The following is a 19586-nucleotide window of genomic DNA, read 5'->3' on the forward strand; positions in this document are numbered from 1 at the left end:
AGGAGTAAAAAATTGCCAGTGGATGTCACGGACTTTTTGCAGTAATGGGAAGCCTTGGATTTACGGATTATTAAGGGAACGTGTAGGGAGAAATTCCTGTACAAATTCCTTAACAAAAGTAGTTACACTTACAGCTTCTCCTCGTCGATCTATTTCGCCTAGCTTAGTCATAGACTTACATGGATATGCATAGGTAAATATATATTATATTAAAATATATGTACAAATATTTAGATTTTTATTAATTTGTATTTTACGGTTCTGTAATGTTGGAACCAACATCTCTTCTATTCCTCAATTTATTTGAATTGATAATTTAATAAGAGTATTCAGTGGCAAATTACATTGAGTCTTCAATGAAAATTTCATGATTTTTTCTGCGTTAATTTCATTTACTTGTTTTTCTTGGCCTTTGAGACATTTCGCGAACGGAGTGCCCTGGACAGCAGTGCGATGAGCTTAATAATTGTGTAGATAATTGTGAGAGCACATCCTAAGACGAATCCATAAACGTCTAATAGATGGACTTGCCACCAGGACAACTCGGTTGCTGGGGATTTCAGGACTGGCCCATGTCTCGCTGCATATTCAACCCAGTAAATGGCCTTGTCCAGGGGACTCATCGGCCTGTCCCAGAAGAGGTCAGATATTTTCGCAATATTTTCCCTGTAATGACATAGAATTTAGATTTGATAGTGGGGGTAATTCAACGTCGTTTCCGGGATCATGGGGTCACTTAATTAAGGCGTGAGGGGTTCCTCGATTTTAATTGGACGAACCTGTACGTTGGGTCCTTCAGGACAGAATTAATGGCAGCAGTGAGCGAATTTTTGTTGAGGGTATTCAGATTCAGAACCACAGCAATTCCTCGGTTTTCATAGCTCCGCATATTTGTATGTTGATCACCGAAAAGAGGAATACCGATTATCGGAACTCTGTGAGCGATAGCTTCCTGAGTTCCCAGGAGGCCGCCGTGAGTTATGAACGCCCTGACGTTCTTATGTTCTGGAGCACATACCATTGATTCATGGTAATTTAGGAAATTTAGGGTAACTGCGAATATTAACAAATGTTATGAGAACGACTCGTGAACTCACTCAGTGCAGCTACCTGGGGAATCCACGGTAACATCTTGACATTTTCTGGCAGTTCCTTGAGATGAGCTTTGGGATCACCTCTCATCAGCACTCGCACTGGGGAAATACTCTTGAAGGACTGATAGAATACTTTTAATAATTCCTTGGGGAAGGATTCGAAGTTCACGGTGGAGCCGAAGGTAAAATAAACACAGCCCTCGGTGCTCCTGTCCAACCAGTCTTGTATCTCCTGAAATTCATTGCCGAATCAGTCGCAAATTTCTAAACTAGGATAAGTGCATTGATTTTTTCTCATCAAATCGTTGTCACAAATTATTGGCAAGCGATTTCCCCCCAACATGCACTTGTTCTAGTCTTCGGATGACCCAGAGAAACATAATAAATTGAAATGCTCAATTCCCAAACGAGAGGAAAGACCACTGCAGCCCACTCACAGGCGTCAATTGTTGAGTATTATCATAAGTATGCAGTCCACCGACGTCGATGATATCCGGCGTCGAAGGCTTGATGTCATTGGTACTGAAGTGCTCATTAACGAGTACCAAGGACACATCGTTGTACAACTCATCAAGACCTGAAATTCTCCTGCCAAAATACTTCTCCACCTGGGTAATCTGGCCCTTCAAGTAATAATCAAATTGAACACGAGCATTGTTAACGAGGAATGTATTCTGCAATCTCTCCCAGAAGGTCATACGTTGGGCGAAGGTTGAGAAGTAGCTCGGCATGTACGAGGGATTCAGAGGATTCGCGAAAGGGCTGAAAAACCAGTCCTGCAACTTGCACGTTCCGAAGCCCACTACAGGAGCTTTCAATTTTGGGCCGAATCCAATGTAACAAGGGGAAGCGAAGAACTGTAAATAACATGAGATATGAAGAAATTATTTAGAATATTCTCCCAACAATTCAGTGTTTATACTCGAAAAAATTAAGTACATTTACTTCATGAAATAATCTCCAGCACTTCGAGTGACCTTCCGCCACCTTTTAGATAATTCTTGGGCGCCGTCTATCGCGATAATTTGCTAGTTTCGATCTTTTTTCTTTAGCTTAATTGAGCGTGTTTTGCGTCATTGAACGTATTAGCTCTAATTTCACATGTTAAAACGTGAATCGGTTCGTAGTACAACGGCAAAAAAAATCATAATAATTACTTCTACAATGACGACGTCGTAAGTCCCCTTGGGTGTGTCCATCAGCTCCTGGAGAACCGGAAGACCGAGTAACTCACACACTGTGGTCCCCGCCATTTCCGCGAAATTCCTCATGTTTAGAGAATTAAAGTCTGCAAAATGTTCATACGTCACATTATTCGCGAAAATGGGAGAGGATCCTCGAATGCTGATGTCACGATAGTTCGGTATCGCGTCTTTCTGAGGAAAATGTGACACCACATCCACAACGTGACCCCTGCGTGCCATTGACTTCAGCAGATGTTCGCCACCGATGAAATGGCTCTTACCAGCGAATGGAAAAATCGCGAGAACATTGAGTGCACTCGTGCTTTCACTGTGAATGAGTAAGATTAGCGCCAATAAAAAAAGCAATCGTGTAGCCGACATTTGTAACGCCCGTACGTCAATTAACAAGAGAGAATGAAGACGGAAAAATTCGCAATGACCTGCCGCTGCCACTGGCATCACTAGACTGAACTATTCTGCAGTGTCTACTCAGCTTGAGAATTATCATAAAGATGCTCTTATAAGCGAATATTAAGCTGATCTTCGGCCCCGGAATACGCAGTCAACTAGTTAAGGTACACCAGTGGTCGATGTGTACGAAATTCCGGGACATGCACTGAGGAAAAAATATAATTTTCCCCATTTGCAACAGAATTATGAGAAATATAAATTCTATGAGTCAGCAAAATCGGTCGTCGATTGAATAATCGCAAGTCAAAATACTATTGGCGAGAAGATCGAATCGTACGAGATCGATCTACCCTATTGAATTTACAATATAAACTTTCCGTCATTTTCAACGCAGACATTATGATGTGCGATATGGACATGCGTCAAATTCCAGGGAAGAAGTACGCTCTATCATATATTAAGATAATTAGTTCAGTAATTGAATAGAGTCTTCATTCTTTGGCGCAACGTCTGACTTTAATCCTCCAGTAATTCTCGTGCAATCCCACAAGATGATAAATCATTTATTTTTTTTGGCATTTGAAACATTTTTCGAATTAATTCCGCTAGCCCATTTCCACAGCAGTGTGACTACTCTGGTGATTGTGTAGACTGTTGTGAGAATACATATTAAGATGAAGCTGTAAACGTCTAATAAGTGGAGCTTCCACCAGGACAACTGAGTCGCTGGGGACTTCAGGACTGGCCCACGTCTCGCTGCGTATTCCATCCAGTAAATGGCCGTGTCCAAGGGACTCATCGGACGGTCCCAGAATAGGTCGGATATTCTCCCAATATTTTCCCTGCGATAATTCAAATTTATTGCGAAATCATGGGATCACTTAGTTAGGGAGCGAGTGGTCCCTCGATTTTAATTGGACGAACCTGTACGTTGGATCCTCCAGGACAGTGGTAATGGCAGCAGTGAGTGAATCCTTGTTGAGGGTCTTCAGGTCCAGAACCACTGCAATTCCTCGTTTTTCATAGTTTCGCATATTTGTGTGTTGATCACCGAAAAGAGGAATTCCGATCATCGGAACTCTGTGAGCGATAGCTTCCTGAGTTCCCAGGAGGCCGCCGTGAGTTATGAATGCCCTGACGTTCTTATGTTCTGAAGCACATACCATTGGTCCATGACAATAGACGAAATTTATTTCAAATGAGATATTAAGAAATTTTACGAGAACGACTGGTGAACTCACTCAGCACAGCTACCTGAGGAATCCACGGGAATATCATGACATTTGTTGGCAGATCTTTGAGATGAGCTCTGGGATCACCTTTCATCAGCACTCGTACTGGTGCAATGCTCTCGAAGGACTGATAGAAGACTTTCAACAATTCCTCAGGAAAGGATTCGATGACAACGTTGGATCCTAATGTAAACGACACACAGCCCTCGGTGCTCCTGTCCAACCAATCTTGCAGCTCCTAAAATCCAGTATCAAAAGCAATAAATTAAAATTCTCAATTGGGTAAAGGCTTGATCTTCTCCTTGTGTCCACTCACAGGCGTCAGCTGCTGGGTATTATTATAAACATGCAGACCCCCGATGTCGATGATATCTGGCGTCGAAGGCTTGATTTCATTTGTACTGAAGTGCTGGTTAACGAGAATTAAGGAGACATCATCGTACAGCTCATGGAGGGAGGAGATTTTTCTGCCAAAATACTTCTCCACTTGAAGGCTCTCAGTCTCCAACCAGTACCTGAATTGAAGACGAGTGTTGTCCGTGATCAGTGTATTCTCCAGCCTCTCCCAGAACGTCATGTGCTGAGTGAACGTTGAGAAGAAGCTCGGCATGTACGAGGGATTCAGAGGATTGGCGAAAGGCTCGAACAACCAGTCCTGGAATTTCGATGTCACCATTCCCACCACTGGAGCGTTCAACTTGTTGCCGAATCCGATGTAGCAGTGGGCAGCAAATAACTGGGAGCAAAATATCACCTCAGAAATTGTCAACTTGATAATAGGAAATTAATTTAATTGACTAGTTCATTGATTGATACATTCATTTAATGAATCCTCATTTCATTTCACTCAATGACATCAAGAAATTGTCGGGGAGTCGTTATCTTCCGGATGCAATTGAGGCACAATCAATAATTATAGACTTTGTGATAAATGAATCGTAGTAATTACATGAACGAGAATGACGTCATAAGTCCCTTTGGGTGTCTCCATTAACTCCTGAAGAACCGGCTCGCCGAGCAGTTCACACACACTGACCCCGGCTAATTGAACAAACTCCCTCGGGTGGATGAAATTATATCCTTTGATCCTGTCGTACGTCACATTATTCGCGAACATGGGGAGTAATCCTCGGAGGCTGATGTCACGATAATTTGGTATGGGATTTTTCCGGGGGAAATGGGACACGACGTCGATGGTGTGACCCCTGCGTGTCATTTCCTCGAGGAGATGCTCGGCTCCGATGGAGTGACTCTTACCGGGGAATGGATATATCGCAAGGATTCTCAGTGCACTTGTGCATTCATTGTAAATAATTAATAACGATGCGACCAGGAGAAGCAATCTTGGGACTGACATTTTTCGAATGTTTTTGCCTCGAGGGCAGGAGAAAATTTTGGAATAAAAATTATGTAATGACTTTTTTGGGTAATTGCTCCGACTCGAGTGAATGTTTGTGAAGTTATATCTGTTTGGATTGGGAATTATCAAGAGATACTGCGTTATCATTTTCTTGCCAAATCTGGGGATTAGCGAATTTCAGAGTTGACTTATTTGTTCAAGGAGAAGTGCGATATGTTATGGGCCCAAAAAATGATAGAATTTATTATGGCTTTCGTATGGGAAATCCTGCAGGAAATTACGACATAATTGTGAGGAATCCATATGCATGATAAACGAAGTTAGCGTTATCAGTTTGGGATTTTTATTTATTTTTGGCAGAGCTTTCACCAGGAAGCAAAGTCTGGTTTTATAGAAATCGATTATAACATATTAACGTCTCACACGCAATGGCGTGTGAAGCAATAGAGTGACAATAATTGTGCTTATAAAGTTGAGTTGAGTTCATATTTGTCAAACAATCGTCAAAAGCACAGCATTTGAAAAAATTTACATTTGTCGGTAAGTTACCTTTACTGGTCTGATTTTTTAAAATTTTTATGTGAGGTTATGTTCTCCACGCGTGGTGAACGAATTCACTAAGTGCTCGAGGCATTTCAATTTTTTATTTTTTTATCCGAAGACTTGATTTGTGTTTCATGTTATGAATAAATAATTATGGTTCGATACTTGATATATCTGTCCTACATAGGCACCCGCTACAGGTATTTACGATCATTTTTATCGAGGACTGTTAGCTGTAAATGTTGCGTTCTGGAGAAAGTTCTTGGTGACGATTTTTTTCTATTGTTTAGGGGTGCAGCTAAACAAATTGGAGCCACTAAGCTTCTGGACATTGACACCATCCAAGGAGCTTTGGAAACGTGTTTACATGCGACTGTCATCCCCAAGAGTCTTGTGAAACCATTGGTATATACGTCCAGCAGGTGACTAATGATTTTAATCAAAGAAAAACGAGAATTTCTACAAGACATTCCGTAATTTAAATTTCTCCCTTGGGGAATGAATTCCCCCAAAGCCATTGAATCATCGAAGCTCTTTTTAGAACGGACGCTGGCGTCCACGCTATAAATACAACTGTTCACGTGAACCTCGACCATCCAGCAGGCATCATCTACGATACAGACACAATAATCCGACGATCTAATTTGTATTTCGCAAGATGTGGTCATGAGATTCGATTGACAAAGATCTTACCCGTAACTGATGAGTTTCACGCGAGGAGATCGGCTAAATCTAGGGAGTATTTTTATCGTTTTGGGGTGGCCAAGGACTGCACAGAGAATAGAATACCGATTTCTGAATTAGGAAGGTCCTGGCACGTTCGGTAAGACAATATTTTCAATTATTATTCTGTGATTAGTAATCGATTTGCTTGTCACGTGGAAAACTCAAACAACAAAAAGTACTGGGAGATCTGGGGTGAATGTTAATCATTTCCATTATTCCAACTTCTAGTGGAGAAAAGATCGACATAGATGCGTTGAAACGAGCGATTCCCCTGTTTATGGGGAAACAAAATTTCGAGACATTCGCAGGGAAGAATCGCACCAACCGTACACTAAACTACGTCAGAACGCTGTCAACCCTGAATGTGGAGGAGATTCCCTCACTCATGCCCCTTGATCCCCTCTCTCAGAACTTCACCTTCTGGCAGATAAACGTGTCTTCCAGGTCCTTTCTCTACAACCAAGTCCGGAGGATCGTTGGTACGCTCATTGGAATAGCCTCTGGCACCATCACGGAACGGGACGTAAAGGTCATGTTACAGGTACCCAACAATAAAAACTGGAATCCCTCAATTCCCATGGCACCACCTCAAGGACTCTACCTCAAGACTGTTAATTATGATGAGGAGGAGATGCAGAATAAGTACATCATTCATCATGAAGCAAACGTAGAGGCGCCCACGACGAAGCTGGCTATAGTGAACTGATTGGTGATTTGTTCCTAGAAAAATTGAGAACATTTATTCTCGTGCTTTTGGGGATCTGAGGGAGTTAGGTTTCTCTTCGTCAAGGAGAATCGAAGAAAGTGATAAATATGTAAAAAATAGCAGCAGTATAAAAAACATTAAGTAAATTTGTAAAAAAAAACAAAATGGATTTCTCAAGTCAGATTAAAAATTGTAAGAAGTCTCTGAAGCCAACAAAAACAATTCTAACGAATTATTTGGGCGAAAAATTTCAAGTGCAGGGAGAGACTGCGGAGAAGCTAGGTGAAGGGTATTCCTTCGTTGTTGATAATAAACCAGACCTCCAGGTCGCTAGAGTTGCCCCTGGGGTGTTTCTGAGCTCCCAGGATCCGGTATTTTCCTTAGAAATTCTGAAGGAAAACAATATCAAGAGCATTCTGAGTCTCGGCATCGAGCCAGACGTGAAATTCCCCTCGATTTCCTATTTCTTCTTCGAGATATTAGATGTCCCCGAGTTCAGAATAGCAGAGGTCCTGGACAACTGTCTCGATGTAATCAGGAATTGTCGAAAGGAGAATATTCTCGTGCACTGTAATGCGGGGATCTCTAGATCCGCCACAATTGTGATTGCTTACCTCATGAGGGAGGAGAACTTGAACTTCCAAGAGGCGTTGGATAAAGTTAAAAGGATAAGACCCTGTGTGAGACCCAACGAGGGCTTTGTCAAGCAGTTGAAAGAAATTGAGACCAAAAAATGAATGAGAGAATTGTCAAAATAGCTGTCTTATGTATAATACTTCATTGTAAAATAGGATTTGACATATGAAAAAATTGACAGGAACGGGTGAATAAAGTAAGTCCATAATCGTTTAACAACAGTTCATTGATTTATTTAATCATATTGGCATTACCCTAATATTACAGTATTTCGCATTGATCAATTAATTCCATACGATAATTGCCAGCTCACAATGATCCACCATTACATTATAGTATGTATATTATGTATAATAATTACAATTCTATCCGAAATTACTTAAAAAATTGATAAAATTTCATCTCCCTGTCTCATGCACATTTGATATCAGCAAATAATTTCATTAATCATCTATATCAATCAAACAATTGATTAGTCGATCACTTAATTTACCCAGTGATGGTGGAACGTAGGTCGTTTCATTAGGCTTATAAAAATTGGCTGAAAATCTAGAAAATACATTAACATCGTTAACATCATCGTCTCGATGAAAAAATTTAATTTATCAATTTTCATCCCCTCAGGGGGGAGGATATTCTATCGTTACACAATCATTTTCACATGCACACGTACACAAACTCTCACGATTAATAAAACTTATATTGTTCATTATATTCATTAATTTCTCATTCATAATATTCGGCATATATTGGCTACTTGAAGAGCTTTTTACTTTTTTTTTGTTTGTTTTCCGATTTTCTATCGCTATTAGTTTCTATTCGTTACTTAGTACACGTGCATAATCATTTATATACTCAATTACATAATATGTCCATATACATAATTACTAATATTCACATTCCTCCAACAATTGAAAAAATGAGCTGTCCCCGAAGAAAATAGACAAGGCACTTTTTAACAGAATAAGTAGATTATTATTTTTATTCATTTTTGTCATTCTCTTTCACTTATTTTTTCTCTTCTTTTAGTCATAATATTTTATCAACTAGTTGGCCTCATGTAGACGTATGCGATTTAATCAGTACTATTAGATCTTTTTATTTATGCTTTTTGTGGCTGTTTTTTTCATGTGATTGAATAAAAAAAATTGTCCTTCTGGTGCACATGAATAGAATAGTCACAATGGGACGCAAACCTCACTTTTTTTATGCAATCAATAAATACAAAAGGCCCTCGATAAACCAAGAGAATAAATCACTCAACGAGAATGAGAACGAAAAAATGCAATTTTATGTACAAAAAAAGAATTCGTTGTTCGAGGAGAAATAAATTTCAATACAGAGGAAATGTACAATTGCACGAGGGTGTCTTTTCGACGTCGAAGCCAGTCTTAAGTACGATATATCTGTAGAGAAAATCCATTAATTGATAGTAATCTCAAGTGTTGGAAAAATACTTGAGTATAAAATGCATTTCGACTACAGATACATGAATACGAGAGAAAACTCATTGAGAATTAACAAATTTCAATTGGAGAGTAAATAAACGAGACTGTTTGGTATTTCTATAGCAAAAATCATTCGATGTCCAATTTGAGTGGCCAGGGTCATTAATTCAGATGTGCAGCAGCGATCAGCAATGGATGGGGGAGGGGGATATAATGATGTGAAAAAATGGAAGAAGTCCCATTTTTTTTTCTTCGCATCTTGTGGAAAAAATCGAGGAAAGAATGCGAATTTCTCACTCGATTTTTTCGCTTCGTTACAGGAAAGTTTTTACCTTTTCAGTTGGAGGCTTAACGTTTGCCCCAGGGGCCCTCGGGTGCCGAGACCGGGACTTGATTTGAATCGTGACCGACGAAGGTCGGGAAGTCAGCGACACTTGCTGTGTCTGGGGCACACCTTGGAGGCGCGTTCTGCTCCCAGGGGGCACCCTTGACCACGAAACCAGAGTCTGATTCGCTGCCACGTGGACGCTCCAACTCGCGTTTAGTGGTGCGAGTGAGGGATTGACGGATTTGCCGTTCCTCAATGTCTTGAAGCTGTTGGCAAAACAATTACGGTTATTCTACATATTTTAAATGGGAGGGGAAAAATGTACAGTTTATAATTTGTTTACAATTTCAAAATAAAAAAAAAATGAATAAAATTTTTTTTTATTATTATTATTTTCCCTGCAAAAGACAACAGCTCCAGGGGCTGCATAGAAATGAACGTCTAAAACCTACGTTTCCTCCTTCAGAATAAACAAAAAAATACTCACATATTCATGTTCAAGATTGAGCAAGTGTTCTTTAGCCTCGACGACATTCTCCTCAGGTCCAATAATAGTCACAAGATCGAGATCCTCATCATTTCTCTTGGGGAATTTGATCTCCACCTTGTACTCATCCATAATTCTCTTGATATTTTTCCCCCGTGCCCCAATGAGTCTCGAGTGTACGGCAGAGTCAATACGTATTTCCTCCTTATTAAGTTCATTCAAAGCATTGACGATCTTCATAATCTCGTCCTTCGCCTCGTGGGCGTTCTTCTCGAACCCAGTAATCGTGATGATGTGCTCGTCAGGGTCTCCCTTTCTGGGGAAGTTCACTTGCACATCGTGATCAGTTCTAATTCTCTTGATGACAGCGCCCCCACGTCCAATAATTTTTGGATGATATTCCGGATCGATTTCAATTTTGACTTCAAACGACTTGAGCACCCTCTCCTGTTTCTGCGCCTCAAGATCATTGACCCTCTCCAGGATGGCCTCCTTGGCTTCCAGAACGTTAGGAGGTGCCCCAATGATCTTGATGATGTCCAGCTTTTCCTCGGCAGGTGACAGATTGATGTGTACATCGTACCTCGACATGAGGATCCTCACGTCCTTTCCAGACTTTCCGATGATCAACCTGTGAAGATCGAATGCCACGGGGACTTCAATGGTGATGGGGACCAGATCGAGCAGTGCCTTCTTAGCGTTCTCCACGTTTTCCGGCTGTCCTGTAATCCTAATAATATCGCAAGCTGGTGTCTCCTTGACTTCCCCATTCTCTCCTCCCTCACCATTGACCTGAGACTCCTCGTGTTCCTCCCTGTGAAGAGGTTCCCTCTCCGGGAACTTAATCTGCACATCGAACTCAGACGTGATGGTCTGGACCTTGCAGCCCTTAGCGCCCATAACAGTTCTGTGATGTACTTGAGGAATGACACACTCAATAGAAATCATGGACTCCAACTCCCGAACAATCTCCCTCATTCTTTGCTTGGCAGCCTCGATGCAATCCTTCGCCCCCTTGAGGACTACCCGATTAGAATCCACCCCCACTCTCGGGAATGATATCTGCACGCCTCCACAATCCTCAGCAATTTTGTACAAAACTCCACCCCTCCTCGCGACGAAGTGCCGATGATGTTTAGGATCAATCTGCATCTCGTCCTCAACAATATTATCGATCTCCCTGATAGTGGCCTCCAGCTCCTCCTTGGCCTTTTCCACGCCGTCTTTCTTCCCAATGATCGTGATCACCTCCTTATCCTCGTCATGCTCAGTCGGGAAGACAATCCTCACCCCCGTAGACTCACGTATTCGCTTGATATTGGCCCCCTGACGACCGATTATGAATTTATGGTAGACCTCCTTTGCCCTGACGATGTCTGAGAAACTCGACAGCTCGTTCTCATGGATCTGCTCGAGGAGCTGTTGCTTCGCCTTCTCAACGTCGTCCTTGGGACCTCTGATTGTTACTTTATCACTTTTACTATCAGCTGGTGGGAACTTGATCATCACTCTCCCGCAGTCCTCCATGATGGAGTGAATGAGTTTGCCACCGATTCCAATCAGGCGGTTGTAGTACTTTGGAGAGATCGTCACCTCCTCCTCAACAACACTCGACAACTCGTTTTGGATTTTCTGAATCATATCACAAGCGATCTTGACGTTCTCCTTTTTACCTGTGATCGTTATAACATCGGTATCATCCACTTCTGCAGGAAAGTCTATCCTCGTCTGACTTTCCTCGCGAATTCTCCGGAGGTTAGCCCCCCCCTTGCCGATCACGTACTTGTGGAATTGCTTGAATATCGGCACCTCCACGACGTACGAACTTTCATCGAGCTCCTTGACAAGCTTCATGAGGTACTTGTGGCACCTGTCGACATCCACCTTGGGCCCTCGTATCTTCACGATATCCCCCTTTTCCTCAGGCCCAGGAATCGTTATCAGGACATGATTGAACTTGTCCCTGATCTCCTTGATATTGAAGCCCTTGGTACCTATTATGCTTGCGTAATGGCGATGATCAATGATCACGTCCTTCTCCTTCTCGTTCTCCAATTTCTTCACCATCTCCGTCAACTGCGTCTCGGCCTCTCTCACTCCCGCCTTCTTTCCCTCAATCCTGATCATATTCTGGCCATCGGCCTCGAATATATTGATCACCACGTCTGTCTCCTCCTTCAGACGATTCACCTTGGCACCGCTCTTTCCTATTATATGCTTGAAGTATCTTGGATCGACTTTCAGTTCAACAAATGTCAGCTTGTTTATGAGATCCTGTACGTGTGACTCAACGTGCTCCCGTGCCTTCTCCACGTCCTCAGGTGGTCCCTCGATCTTGATCTTATCGACATTGGCGGTGAAGCTGATGTTGACTTTCGGAAGGTCCTGGGTGATTTTGTTGATATTAGCACCTTTGGGACCGATAATGTATTTGTGAATCCACGCAGGTGCTTCGATCGTACGCACCGAGTTGGCTTTCTCATAGACCTTGTCAAGTGCCTGACCCAATTTCTCCTGGGGACCCCGAAGAGTTATTGTTCCTGTTGGCGAGTCAGCCGGTGGCATCTCCACAGAAACCCCCGTTAACTGGAGAATCTCAGCTATTGTACTGTTCCTGTGTCCTATGACGTACTTGTGCTGAGATTTCGGCACTTCAACCGATACAGAACTGCAGCGCTTCTCCATGTTCATGTAGATCTGTTCGATCATTCTCTTGGCATTATTGACACCCTCTTTCTCACCGGCTATTGTGATCTGGTCATTCTGGGCGGATGGCGGTGGAATGTTGATTCGAGCTCCTGTCTCGGTTATCATTGAATTGAGATTCTCATCGTGTGCACCCCGAATGAATGGATGGTAGATCTTTGGAACTGTCACACGCTCGAAGGCCTTTCGCGACTGTTCATCCGATATGACATGAATCTCGTGCTCAGCCTTCTCAATTCCCTCCTTAGTTCCTGTGATTGTTATTATGTCACTCTGTACTTCCATCGAGGGCATGTTGATCTTGGTGGCTGTCGTTTTTTCCAGATCCTTCAGACGCTGTCCCTGTTTTCCCAGAATCCAGCGATGATGTTCCTTCGGAATAGTTATCTGCTTGCTAGTCTGAGTCTGGAAAGTTGCCAAAATTCTTCTTCTCGCGTCCATCACTTCGTTCTGCTTGCCGGTCAGTACGAATGTAAGGACTTGATTCTTCGATGATGACATCTCGATGTGCGTGCGGGTCTCTTTCATTATCGTTTGACACGTGCGCATCGATTCACCCTCACCGAATTTATTACTGTGATCGAATTTACGTTCCTCCATGGGAACGTGAAACACCTGCGTCACGTGGGACGAACCAACTCGCATACGATCATTCATTCTTAGCAGGGGGGTGGAGGTTATTGAGTTACTCCCTGAGCCGGGGAGCTCGGGAAAGGTCTCGTCGTAGGTGGGGGGCTCGTACGCCGTTCCCTCCTCCATTGCTGATTGCTGCTGCTGCATCCTTTAGGTTGAGAGTGTCCTGGATCGTGCCGAGTCTTTACAGTAGCACTGAAATATTTATTTCTCTCTTGAATCCGGAGACGAAGGTCGGATTTCGTTAGTATCAAAGATGAGGGGGATTCGTTGATGATTTATGAGTGTGATAATGAGCTTAAATGCAACGATAACAGAAAATTCTGTGATATTTTTTTGAGATTCAATTATTTTTAGAATGTATTTGGTAATTTTTTTTGTTTTTCCTGTCAGATTGTCAGTGGAACCGACATTTCCAGTGGAAGATGGAAAGCAATGTCCACTAGATTACAGGAAAAACGATTAAATATAAATTAATTTTACGTATAATTCTTCCAGCTTTACTTCTTCATACATTTTTTTTTGTAATGTTATGGCTTTCCTTACGATGAAGACGAAATTTTACAACATTTTTAATAGGTCATTTACGTGCGGAAGAGGACATGGGTGCGATACCTTGTTTTTTATTTTTTCTCGCTGTATTTTGCAAGCAACAATATATGGGAATATTGACTCAGTTGTGATAATAGTTTTGCAACGCGCTTTCAATTTATAATTCGATTTTAATGACACGAAAATGTAATCAGTTTTTTCAGTTGTTGTTTTTCTTTTACGAGAGACATTGGAATTAATGTTTTTTACTTATCAGTGTCATGGGCACATGAACTTTTCCCATTTTGTGCAAAATATATGGAAATCTGATCACCAAAGTAAAATATCTGTGAGAAGCTTTTTTGTGCCCCTCCTTTTTCTCTACAAAAAGTGCCATCACAAAAATTTTTCCATCTCCCTTTCCTGCCGGATTATCCCCCAAAAATCAACCAGAAATAATAAAAATCGAGTCACCTCGCCCCCTGAAATGGACAGCACAATTCTCCATGAAAAACAGAAATCTTGTCGCACTCAAATCTCCAAAACTCCACTCCAAAGTCCATGAGATAGAGCACAAACCCGAAAAAAAAACTTGACTCAACCCAAATGCCACTATCTTCCCCCAGTGATAACTCACCGCAAACCGGAACAATACCGAAGTGAATGAAAATTTTAAAAATACGTGATTACGAAGGCTAATTGTCAATTGTAATTTTCGGCTGTGAATGGAGAAAATGTAAAATAAAATGCGTGAAAATGCAGTGATTGGAGGGTCGCGGAGGTAACGACCATATGGAATGATGGAGAATTTTTCCCTTCCTTCACATCTCTCGGGGCTTTGACACGTCACGAGAACGGTAACCTCTTCCCATCGACACGACCTTCTTGTCTACGTAATCCGGGACGTGGTATGACCGATAATTAGCGAGAAAAAAAAATTAATTCCCGGGTCAAAATTGTCACACTAACACGGGGATTAGTGACGGATAATTGTTTAAATGAAGAAAAAAAAATCTACTTACTCTACCGTATTTGAGAAGTCCGGTCGAATAATGACACTTATTACGTCGCCAGCTTACTGTGGAATCCTGGAATTAAAATATTTTTGGAGTTTTAGACTTTCGGTGGAGTGATTTGCCCGGTCTACGGGACTTTTCGGGATCGTTAATTGAATTAGGATTTTTTTTGCAGAGACGGGAGTGAGGAGATGGGGGAGTAAAGACGACTTTCCTTACCGGTAACGCAAAGTGAAATGAGACGAGGAGTACTGAGTCGGGCGCCACTGCTGCAGCTGAGAGAGTTTTTCTTTTTTTTTTATCGTCGGGGTTTTTCGGGGGTTTTGATTTTTTCCGTGGAGGGGATTGGGGATTTCTAGGGTGTGGAAATACTGCGGTTAGGGGGCTCTGGAGAATGATGGGGATTTTTAAAATTTTTTCTCTTTGAAATGTAGGGCAAAATGAAGTGGGAAAAAAGAAAGAAATGGAGACAACTTTGGGAGCAGATTTTGGCGAATTTTTGGAACGTGAAAAAAGCCGAAATTCTTAAATGACCTTTTTTGTAGGTCTCTTTTTTTACAGAAAGTATTATGACACTTTTTTGATCTCTTCGTTGAATTTGGAGATATCTTTCCATTTGTCCATTTTAGATATTGAATTTTTGTTGAAGGCATGTCGGGTAATGACCTTGAGCACTAGAGATATGTAGGGAATTTCAACGGAAAATCGTTATTGTGTTTTTTGCCGGCCATTTTGAAAACCCAGAAGGAAAGCGGAAAATATTGAAAAGTAAAGTTCACTTCAACAATTAGTTCTTACAAAAACATAGTCGAAAGAACATAGCAGACAATTTATTAAAATCTTCATCGAAGCTCTCTCTCTTTTCGCAAAAAAAATGCTCTTCTCTTGGGGGAATTCCCCTAGTCCCTAGAGGAATACTGGAACTCAAATTGATTGTCGACGTTAACAATGATGTTCCACCAGCAATAATAAAGCATTATTATCGATTGCTTTTGAATAATTATTTAATTTCATGGCAACTTCGAGACCTGCACCGAAGGTTAATATTTTGAGGTTAAACTCTCCCCTCGGGCTCGTCGAAAATCGACCCTTGGCATTTGCGAGAGTGGATTGATAAACACCGCAATGGTCTTACGTAATTTCTGATAGAAAGGTTAATCATCGGGTCACCGTGTGAGAAATTAAGGCCGCAGGAACAGGCCATATCCTACTTGAGTCGAGTAAACAAAGAAGTGAAAGAAAAATGCCTCAAAATCAGAAGAAGCCGTACTACGTTGGAGCCATTGACGAAGGTACCAGCAGTGCTCGATTCTTGGTAAGGGTCCACGATTTTTCTAAATTATTATAAAACTACAAATGTGACATCATGCAAAAATTTTCCGCAAGGAACTCGTAGAATTTCCTCATACGAAGGGAATTTTATAACTGTACTGGTGCCTAATTATCTTTGTAAAAATTCTAAAAATGGAAATTCGACTATCAGTTATTCTTAATCCGATTTAATAATTAAATTATCAGCTCTTAGTTGTTCTTCATTCGATTAGTCGATTTGTAGAATGAAAATTCGTATCCTTTGTAAAGTTGTTTGTGAAACCTGCTTTTCAGATATTTGATGTTGCAAAAAGAAAGGTAGTGACTTCCCATCAAATCGAGATAAAGCAGAAGTTTCCTCAAGAAGGATGGGTGGAGCAGGACCCGAAGGAGATTCTGAGTGCGGTAATGGAATGCATCGCGAAGGTGATGGTGAACCTGAAGGATCTGGGAATTGATAGTTCTGATATCAAGGCTGTGGGCATCACAAATCAGAGGGAAACAACTGTTGTCTGGGACAGAAAGACTGGGGAGCCCCTGCACAACGCCATAGGTACAATTAAAATATTTATTCCCGGGCCTTGTATTAATTTCCCTACCTCATTCATTCGTTTGCATGAGAATAAAGCAGCGGAAAGAGGCGGAATTATTTATGCAATCAATAAAAATGAAGTTGAAGTTATCTGTTGTGAATTTTGAAGGGTATCAGTTCAGCTGACCGCCAAAAATGAAAAACACCGACTTGTTTTATCAATTAATGAATAGAACCATCAATTGAAATATAAAATTATCCGCAAATCTAATGATGAAAAATTTCTTTGAAAAGTTTGGTTGGACATGAGAACTACTACAACCCTCGAAGACGTCATGGACCAGATTCCAAACAAAACTAGAAACAAGAATTACCTGAAACCCATTTGTGGTCTTCCCCTGTCTCCTTACTTCAGTGCGCTAAAAATCAAATGGCTCATCGACAATGTTCCCAAAATCAAGCAGGCAGTCGATGCTCAGAATTGTGCTTTTGGTACGATTGACACGTGGCTCATATGGGTGAGAACATATTTATTTTACCCGAGTTAAGACCCAAATCAGCTCCATTCCCTCCTGCCAAGCTCTCAAATTGCCCCTCACTTCTAGCACTTGACGAACGGAAAGCTCCACATAACGGACGTCTCCAACGCCTCCCGGACGCTCCTGATGAACATCGAGACCCTAAAATGGGACCCCCTTCTCTTGAAGTTCTTCAGCGTTCCCGCACACATGCTCCCGGAGATAAAATCCAGCGCAGAAATTTACGGCACAATTTCCAATCCCAGCTGCCTCTCAGGAGTCCCCATATCCGGCTGTGTTGGTGATCAGCAAGGGGCTCTCCTAGGCCAGCTCTGCCTGAAGCCCGGCCAGGCCAAAGCCACCTATGGCACCGGCTGCTTCCTCCTTTACAACACAGGAACCGTCAAAGTCGACTCAACCCAGGGACTGATAACAACAGTCGCCTACAAGTTCGGAAAATCACCGGCTGTTTATGCCCTCGAGGGATCTGTTGCGGTAGCTGGGGCCGCCCTATCCTGGCTGAGGGACAATATGCAGTTGATCAGCAACATCGCCGAGACGCAGAAGATGGCAGAGCGTGTGAAGAACTGTGGAGATGTTTATTTTGTACCAGCATTTTCAGGACTCTACGCGCCCCACTGGCAGCAGGACGCGAGGGGAGTAATCTGTGGGATTACCGAGGGCACACAGCAGTATCACATAATCTGGGCGGCTTTGGAGGCTGTCTGCTTCCAGACGAGGGACATTCTGGAGGCTATGGTCAAGGACTCGGGGACTAAATTGTCGGCTTTACTTGTTGATGGGGGAATGACTGTAAATGACCTGTTGATGCAACTACAAGCTGACTTGACTGGGATCAATGTCTACCGGCCGCACATGGTCGAATCGACGGCATTGGGCGCTGCCATTTTAGCCGGCATTGGGGCTGGCCTGCTCGACGTTTCAGAAGTTGAGCCGTCGCAGATGACCAAGTTCAGCTCGACCATTGGGGAGGACGAGAGGGACCTGCGTTATTCCAAGTGGAAGATGGCTGTTGAGAGGTCCATGAAGTGGGATCTCTCGTCAAGTTTGGAATAAAATGGGGGATTTTTGGGCTGAACCAGGGGATATTATTGTACGTTGTCGAGTTGTACTTATGTTGTTGATGGGGGAATCTAGCTTGTAGGTGGATACCGTAAATGGACACCAATGGGGGGAAATTATACTGCGGAAAAAAATGCTTTTGCCGAATATGGATTTACTTCAGAAAAGTATTTATTTTTTTAATACTTCTGTTCTGCAGTGGCATCTTGATTAGGCCTGAATTATCCAGTTTCTTCTACTGATACGAACGAGTAACAAAATGTAAACATTATTTTCAGTTTTGACCATATATTGTTATTTTCAATCATGTGATAACATTTTCTTGTATAGATTTTGTATTCTAATTTATCTATTGGAGAGTTTGCTTAGGCGTCTATTTATCGGTCAAGCTATTCTGTTTAAAAGGTGGTGATATTTCAATTTTTGAAATTTTTTTATGTGTCATTTAAGGAGTGATGGAGTTTGATTGTTGTACTTTAATGGGTGCTAATGTCACAGGTACTTCAAAGTTAATGATGTTAACGCTTAATCCGTACACACATTTGTGAAATTTTCTGGGTCACAGTCTTTCATTTACTGCTCAGTTTTTTTAAGCTAAGAATTGGACTATGTAAAACTTTGTTGAATAAGATTGAAGATATTTTTTATCACAATGGATTATCAGTAATCATTTGGGGGAGATGGACTTTTTGCCTTTATTTTTTGGTGACAGACATTCGTCACTGAGACTGATCGAGGGATTTGAACCCACAAACTTTGGTTTGTCAATTCCTCTGAAGACAAAATACTCGTGATTTTGCTTGAATGGTGATCATTACCTAGGGAAAGTTAGGGATGGTAACTCGCAACCGTCAGATTACCCACTCCGTGCTACAATTAGTGAAACTACCCCGTGGAGCAACCCCTGTATGAAATATGGTATTGCATTCGTCACGGCAGCAAATAAACTTCTGTTCCATAGAAAAACTTTTTCTATCATTGCCACAGCTCTGATATTGGACATCAATCTTCTTTTTTTACGAAAAATAAGTGAATGTAATCGATAGAACATTGGAGTCATGCAGAGGTATCAAAGTGCTTCCTTGTTTATGGTAGGAAGCT

The 19586-nt window shown here is 41.8% G+C and overlaps 6 protein-coding genes across 7 annotated transcripts; 3 read left to right on the forward strand and 3 right to left on the reverse strand.

The window, feature by feature from the left end:
* Positions 1-217: 217 nt before the first annotated feature.
* Positions 218-2896, reverse strand: LOC135160110 (UDP-glucosyltransferase 2-like). Its single transcript, XM_064116296.1, has 5 exons — positions 2252-2896; positions 1532-1951; positions 1098-1326; positions 780-1005; positions 218-666 (listed from the first exon to the last, which is right to left on the reverse strand). Exons 1-5 carry the CDS (start codon positions 2735-2737, stop codon positions 393-395), a joined length of 1635 nt encoding a protein of 544 aa, XP_063972366.1. The 5' UTR covers positions 2738-2896; the 3' UTR covers positions 218-392.
* Positions 505-7402, forward strand: LOC135160115 (uncharacterized protein). Of its 2 annotated transcripts, none has more exons than XM_064116303.1 (4): positions 505-641; positions 6115-6246; positions 6366-6647; positions 6779-7402. In XM_064116303.1, exons 1-4 carry the CDS (start codon positions 601-603, stop codon positions 7254-7256), a joined length of 933 nt encoding a protein of 310 aa, XP_063972373.1. In that variant the 5' UTR covers positions 505-600; the 3' UTR covers positions 7257-7402. The 2 variants fall into 2 exon arrangements, with proteins under 2 accessions (XP_063972373.1, XP_063972372.1); XM_064116302.1 differs by lacking the exon at positions 505-641 and adding an exon at positions 5845-6024.
* Positions 3078-5637, reverse strand: LOC135160108 (UDP-glucosyltransferase 2-like). Its single transcript, XM_064116295.1, has 5 exons — positions 4871-5637; positions 4238-4657; positions 3931-4159; positions 3614-3839; positions 3078-3531 (listed from the first exon to the last, which is right to left on the reverse strand). The coding sequence occupies exons 1-5, from the start codon at positions 5426-5428 to the stop codon at positions 3249-3251; spliced, it is 1716 nt and encodes a 571-aa protein (XP_063972365.1). The 5' UTR covers positions 5429-5637; the 3' UTR covers positions 3078-3248.
* Positions 7403-7420: 18 nt separating the features above from the next.
* Positions 7421-8111, forward strand: LOC135160117 (dual specificity protein phosphatase 19). The gene has a single exon (XM_064116308.1). It carries the CDS (start codon positions 7421-7423, stop codon positions 7991-7993), a length of 573 nt encoding a protein of 190 aa, XP_063972378.1. The 3' UTR covers positions 7994-8111.
* On the reverse strand, positions 8100-15402 carry LOC135160105 (vigilin). Its single transcript, XM_064116291.1, has 4 exons — positions 15261-15402; positions 15048-15113; positions 10156-13689; positions 8100-9934 (listed from the first exon to the last, which is right to left on the reverse strand). Exons 3-4 carry the CDS (start codon positions 13639-13641, stop codon positions 9689-9691), a joined length of 3732 nt encoding a protein of 1243 aa, XP_063972361.1. The 5' UTR covers positions 13642-13689; positions 15048-15113; positions 15261-15402; the 3' UTR covers positions 8100-9688.
* A 536-nt stretch (positions 15403-15938) lies between these two features.
* Positions 15939-19138, forward strand: LOC135160112 (glycerol kinase 3). The gene is made up of 4 exons (XM_064116298.1): positions 15939-16356; positions 16647-16905; positions 17179-17402; positions 17490-19138. The coding sequence occupies exons 1-4, from the start codon at positions 16285-16287 to the stop codon at positions 18477-18479; spliced, it is 1545 nt and encodes a 514-aa protein (XP_063972368.1). The 5' UTR covers positions 15939-16284; the 3' UTR covers positions 18480-19138.
* Positions 19139-19586: the final 448 nt, after the last annotated feature.

The sequence above is a fragment of the Diachasmimorpha longicaudata genome, chromosome 3, assembly GCF_034640455.1.
Source record: "Diachasmimorpha longicaudata isolate KC_UGA_2023 chromosome 3, iyDiaLong2, whole genome shotgun sequence".
In the NCBI taxonomy this organism is placed as follows: domain Eukaryota; kingdom Metazoa; phylum Arthropoda; class Insecta; order Hymenoptera; family Braconidae; genus Diachasmimorpha; species Diachasmimorpha longicaudata.

What these genes read in the sequence shown, in the direction of transcription:
- LOC135160110 (XM_064116296.1), bottom strand. Translation starts at nt 2,737, where the DNA reads ATGCCAGTGGCAGCGGCAGGTCATTGCGAATTTTTCCGTCTTCATTCT. An exon ending in ATACTCAACAATTGACGCCT is followed by an intron (nt 1,327 to 1,531) that starts GTGAGTGGGCTG and finishes AATGAATTTCAG; the next exon opens with GAGATACAAGACTGGTTGGA. An exon ending in TCCCCAGGTAGCTGCACTGA is followed by an intron (nt 1,006 to 1,097) that starts GTGAGTTCACGA and finishes TATGTGCTCCAG; the next exon opens with AACATAAGAACGTCAGGGCG.
- LOC135160108 (XM_064116295.1), bottom strand. Translation starts at nt 5,428, where the DNA reads ATGATAACGCAGTATCTCTTGATAATTCCCAATCCAAACAGATATAAC. An exon ending in ATGACGTCATTCTCGTTCAT is followed by an intron (nt 4,658 to 4,870) that starts GTAATTACTACG and finishes TTTTGCTCCCAG; the next exon opens with TTATTTGCTGCCCACTGCTA. An exon ending in TCCTCAGGTAGCTGTGCTGA is followed by an intron (nt 3,840 to 3,930) that starts GTGAGTTCACCA and finishes TATGTGCTTCAG; the next exon opens with AACATAAGAACGTCAGGGCA.
- LOC135160115 (XM_064116302.1), top strand. Translation starts at nt 5,978, where the DNA reads ATGGTTCGATACTTGATATATCTGTCCTACATAGGCACCCGCTACAG. An exon ending in TACATAGGCACCCGCTACAG is followed by an intron (nt 6,025 to 6,114) that starts GTATTTACGATC and finishes TCTATTGTTTAG; the next exon opens with GGGTGCAGCTAAACAAATTG. An exon ending in TTGGTATATACGTCCAGCAG is followed by an intron (nt 6,247 to 6,365) that starts GTGACTAATGAT and finishes AGCTCTTTTTAG; the next exon opens with AACGGACGCTGGCGTCCACG.
- LOC135160117 (XM_064116308.1), top strand. Translation starts at nt 7,421, where the DNA reads ATGGATTTCTCAAGTCAGATTAAAAATTGTAAGAAGTCTCTGAAGCCA.
- LOC135160105 (XM_064116291.1), bottom strand. Translation starts at nt 13,641, where the DNA reads ATGCAGCAGCAGCAATCAGCAATGGAGGAGGGAACGGCGTACGAGCCC. An exon ending in TCAATCTTGAACATGAATAT is followed by an intron (nt 9,935 to 10,155) that starts GTGAGTATTTTT and finishes TTTTGCCAACAG; the next exon opens with CTTCAAGACATTGAGGAACG.
- LOC135160112 (XM_064116298.1), top strand. Translation starts at nt 16,285, where the DNA reads ATGCCTCAAAATCAGAAGAAGCCGTACTACGTTGGAGCCATTGACGAA. An exon ending in CCAGCAGTGCTCGATTCTTG is followed by an intron (nt 16,357 to 16,646) that starts GTAAGGGTCCAC and finishes CCTGCTTTTCAG; the next exon opens with ATATTTGATGTTGCAAAAAG. An exon ending in TTGACACGTGGCTCATATGG is followed by an intron (nt 17,403 to 17,489) that starts GTGAGAACATAT and finishes CCTCACTTCTAG; the next exon opens with CACTTGACGAACGGAAAGCT.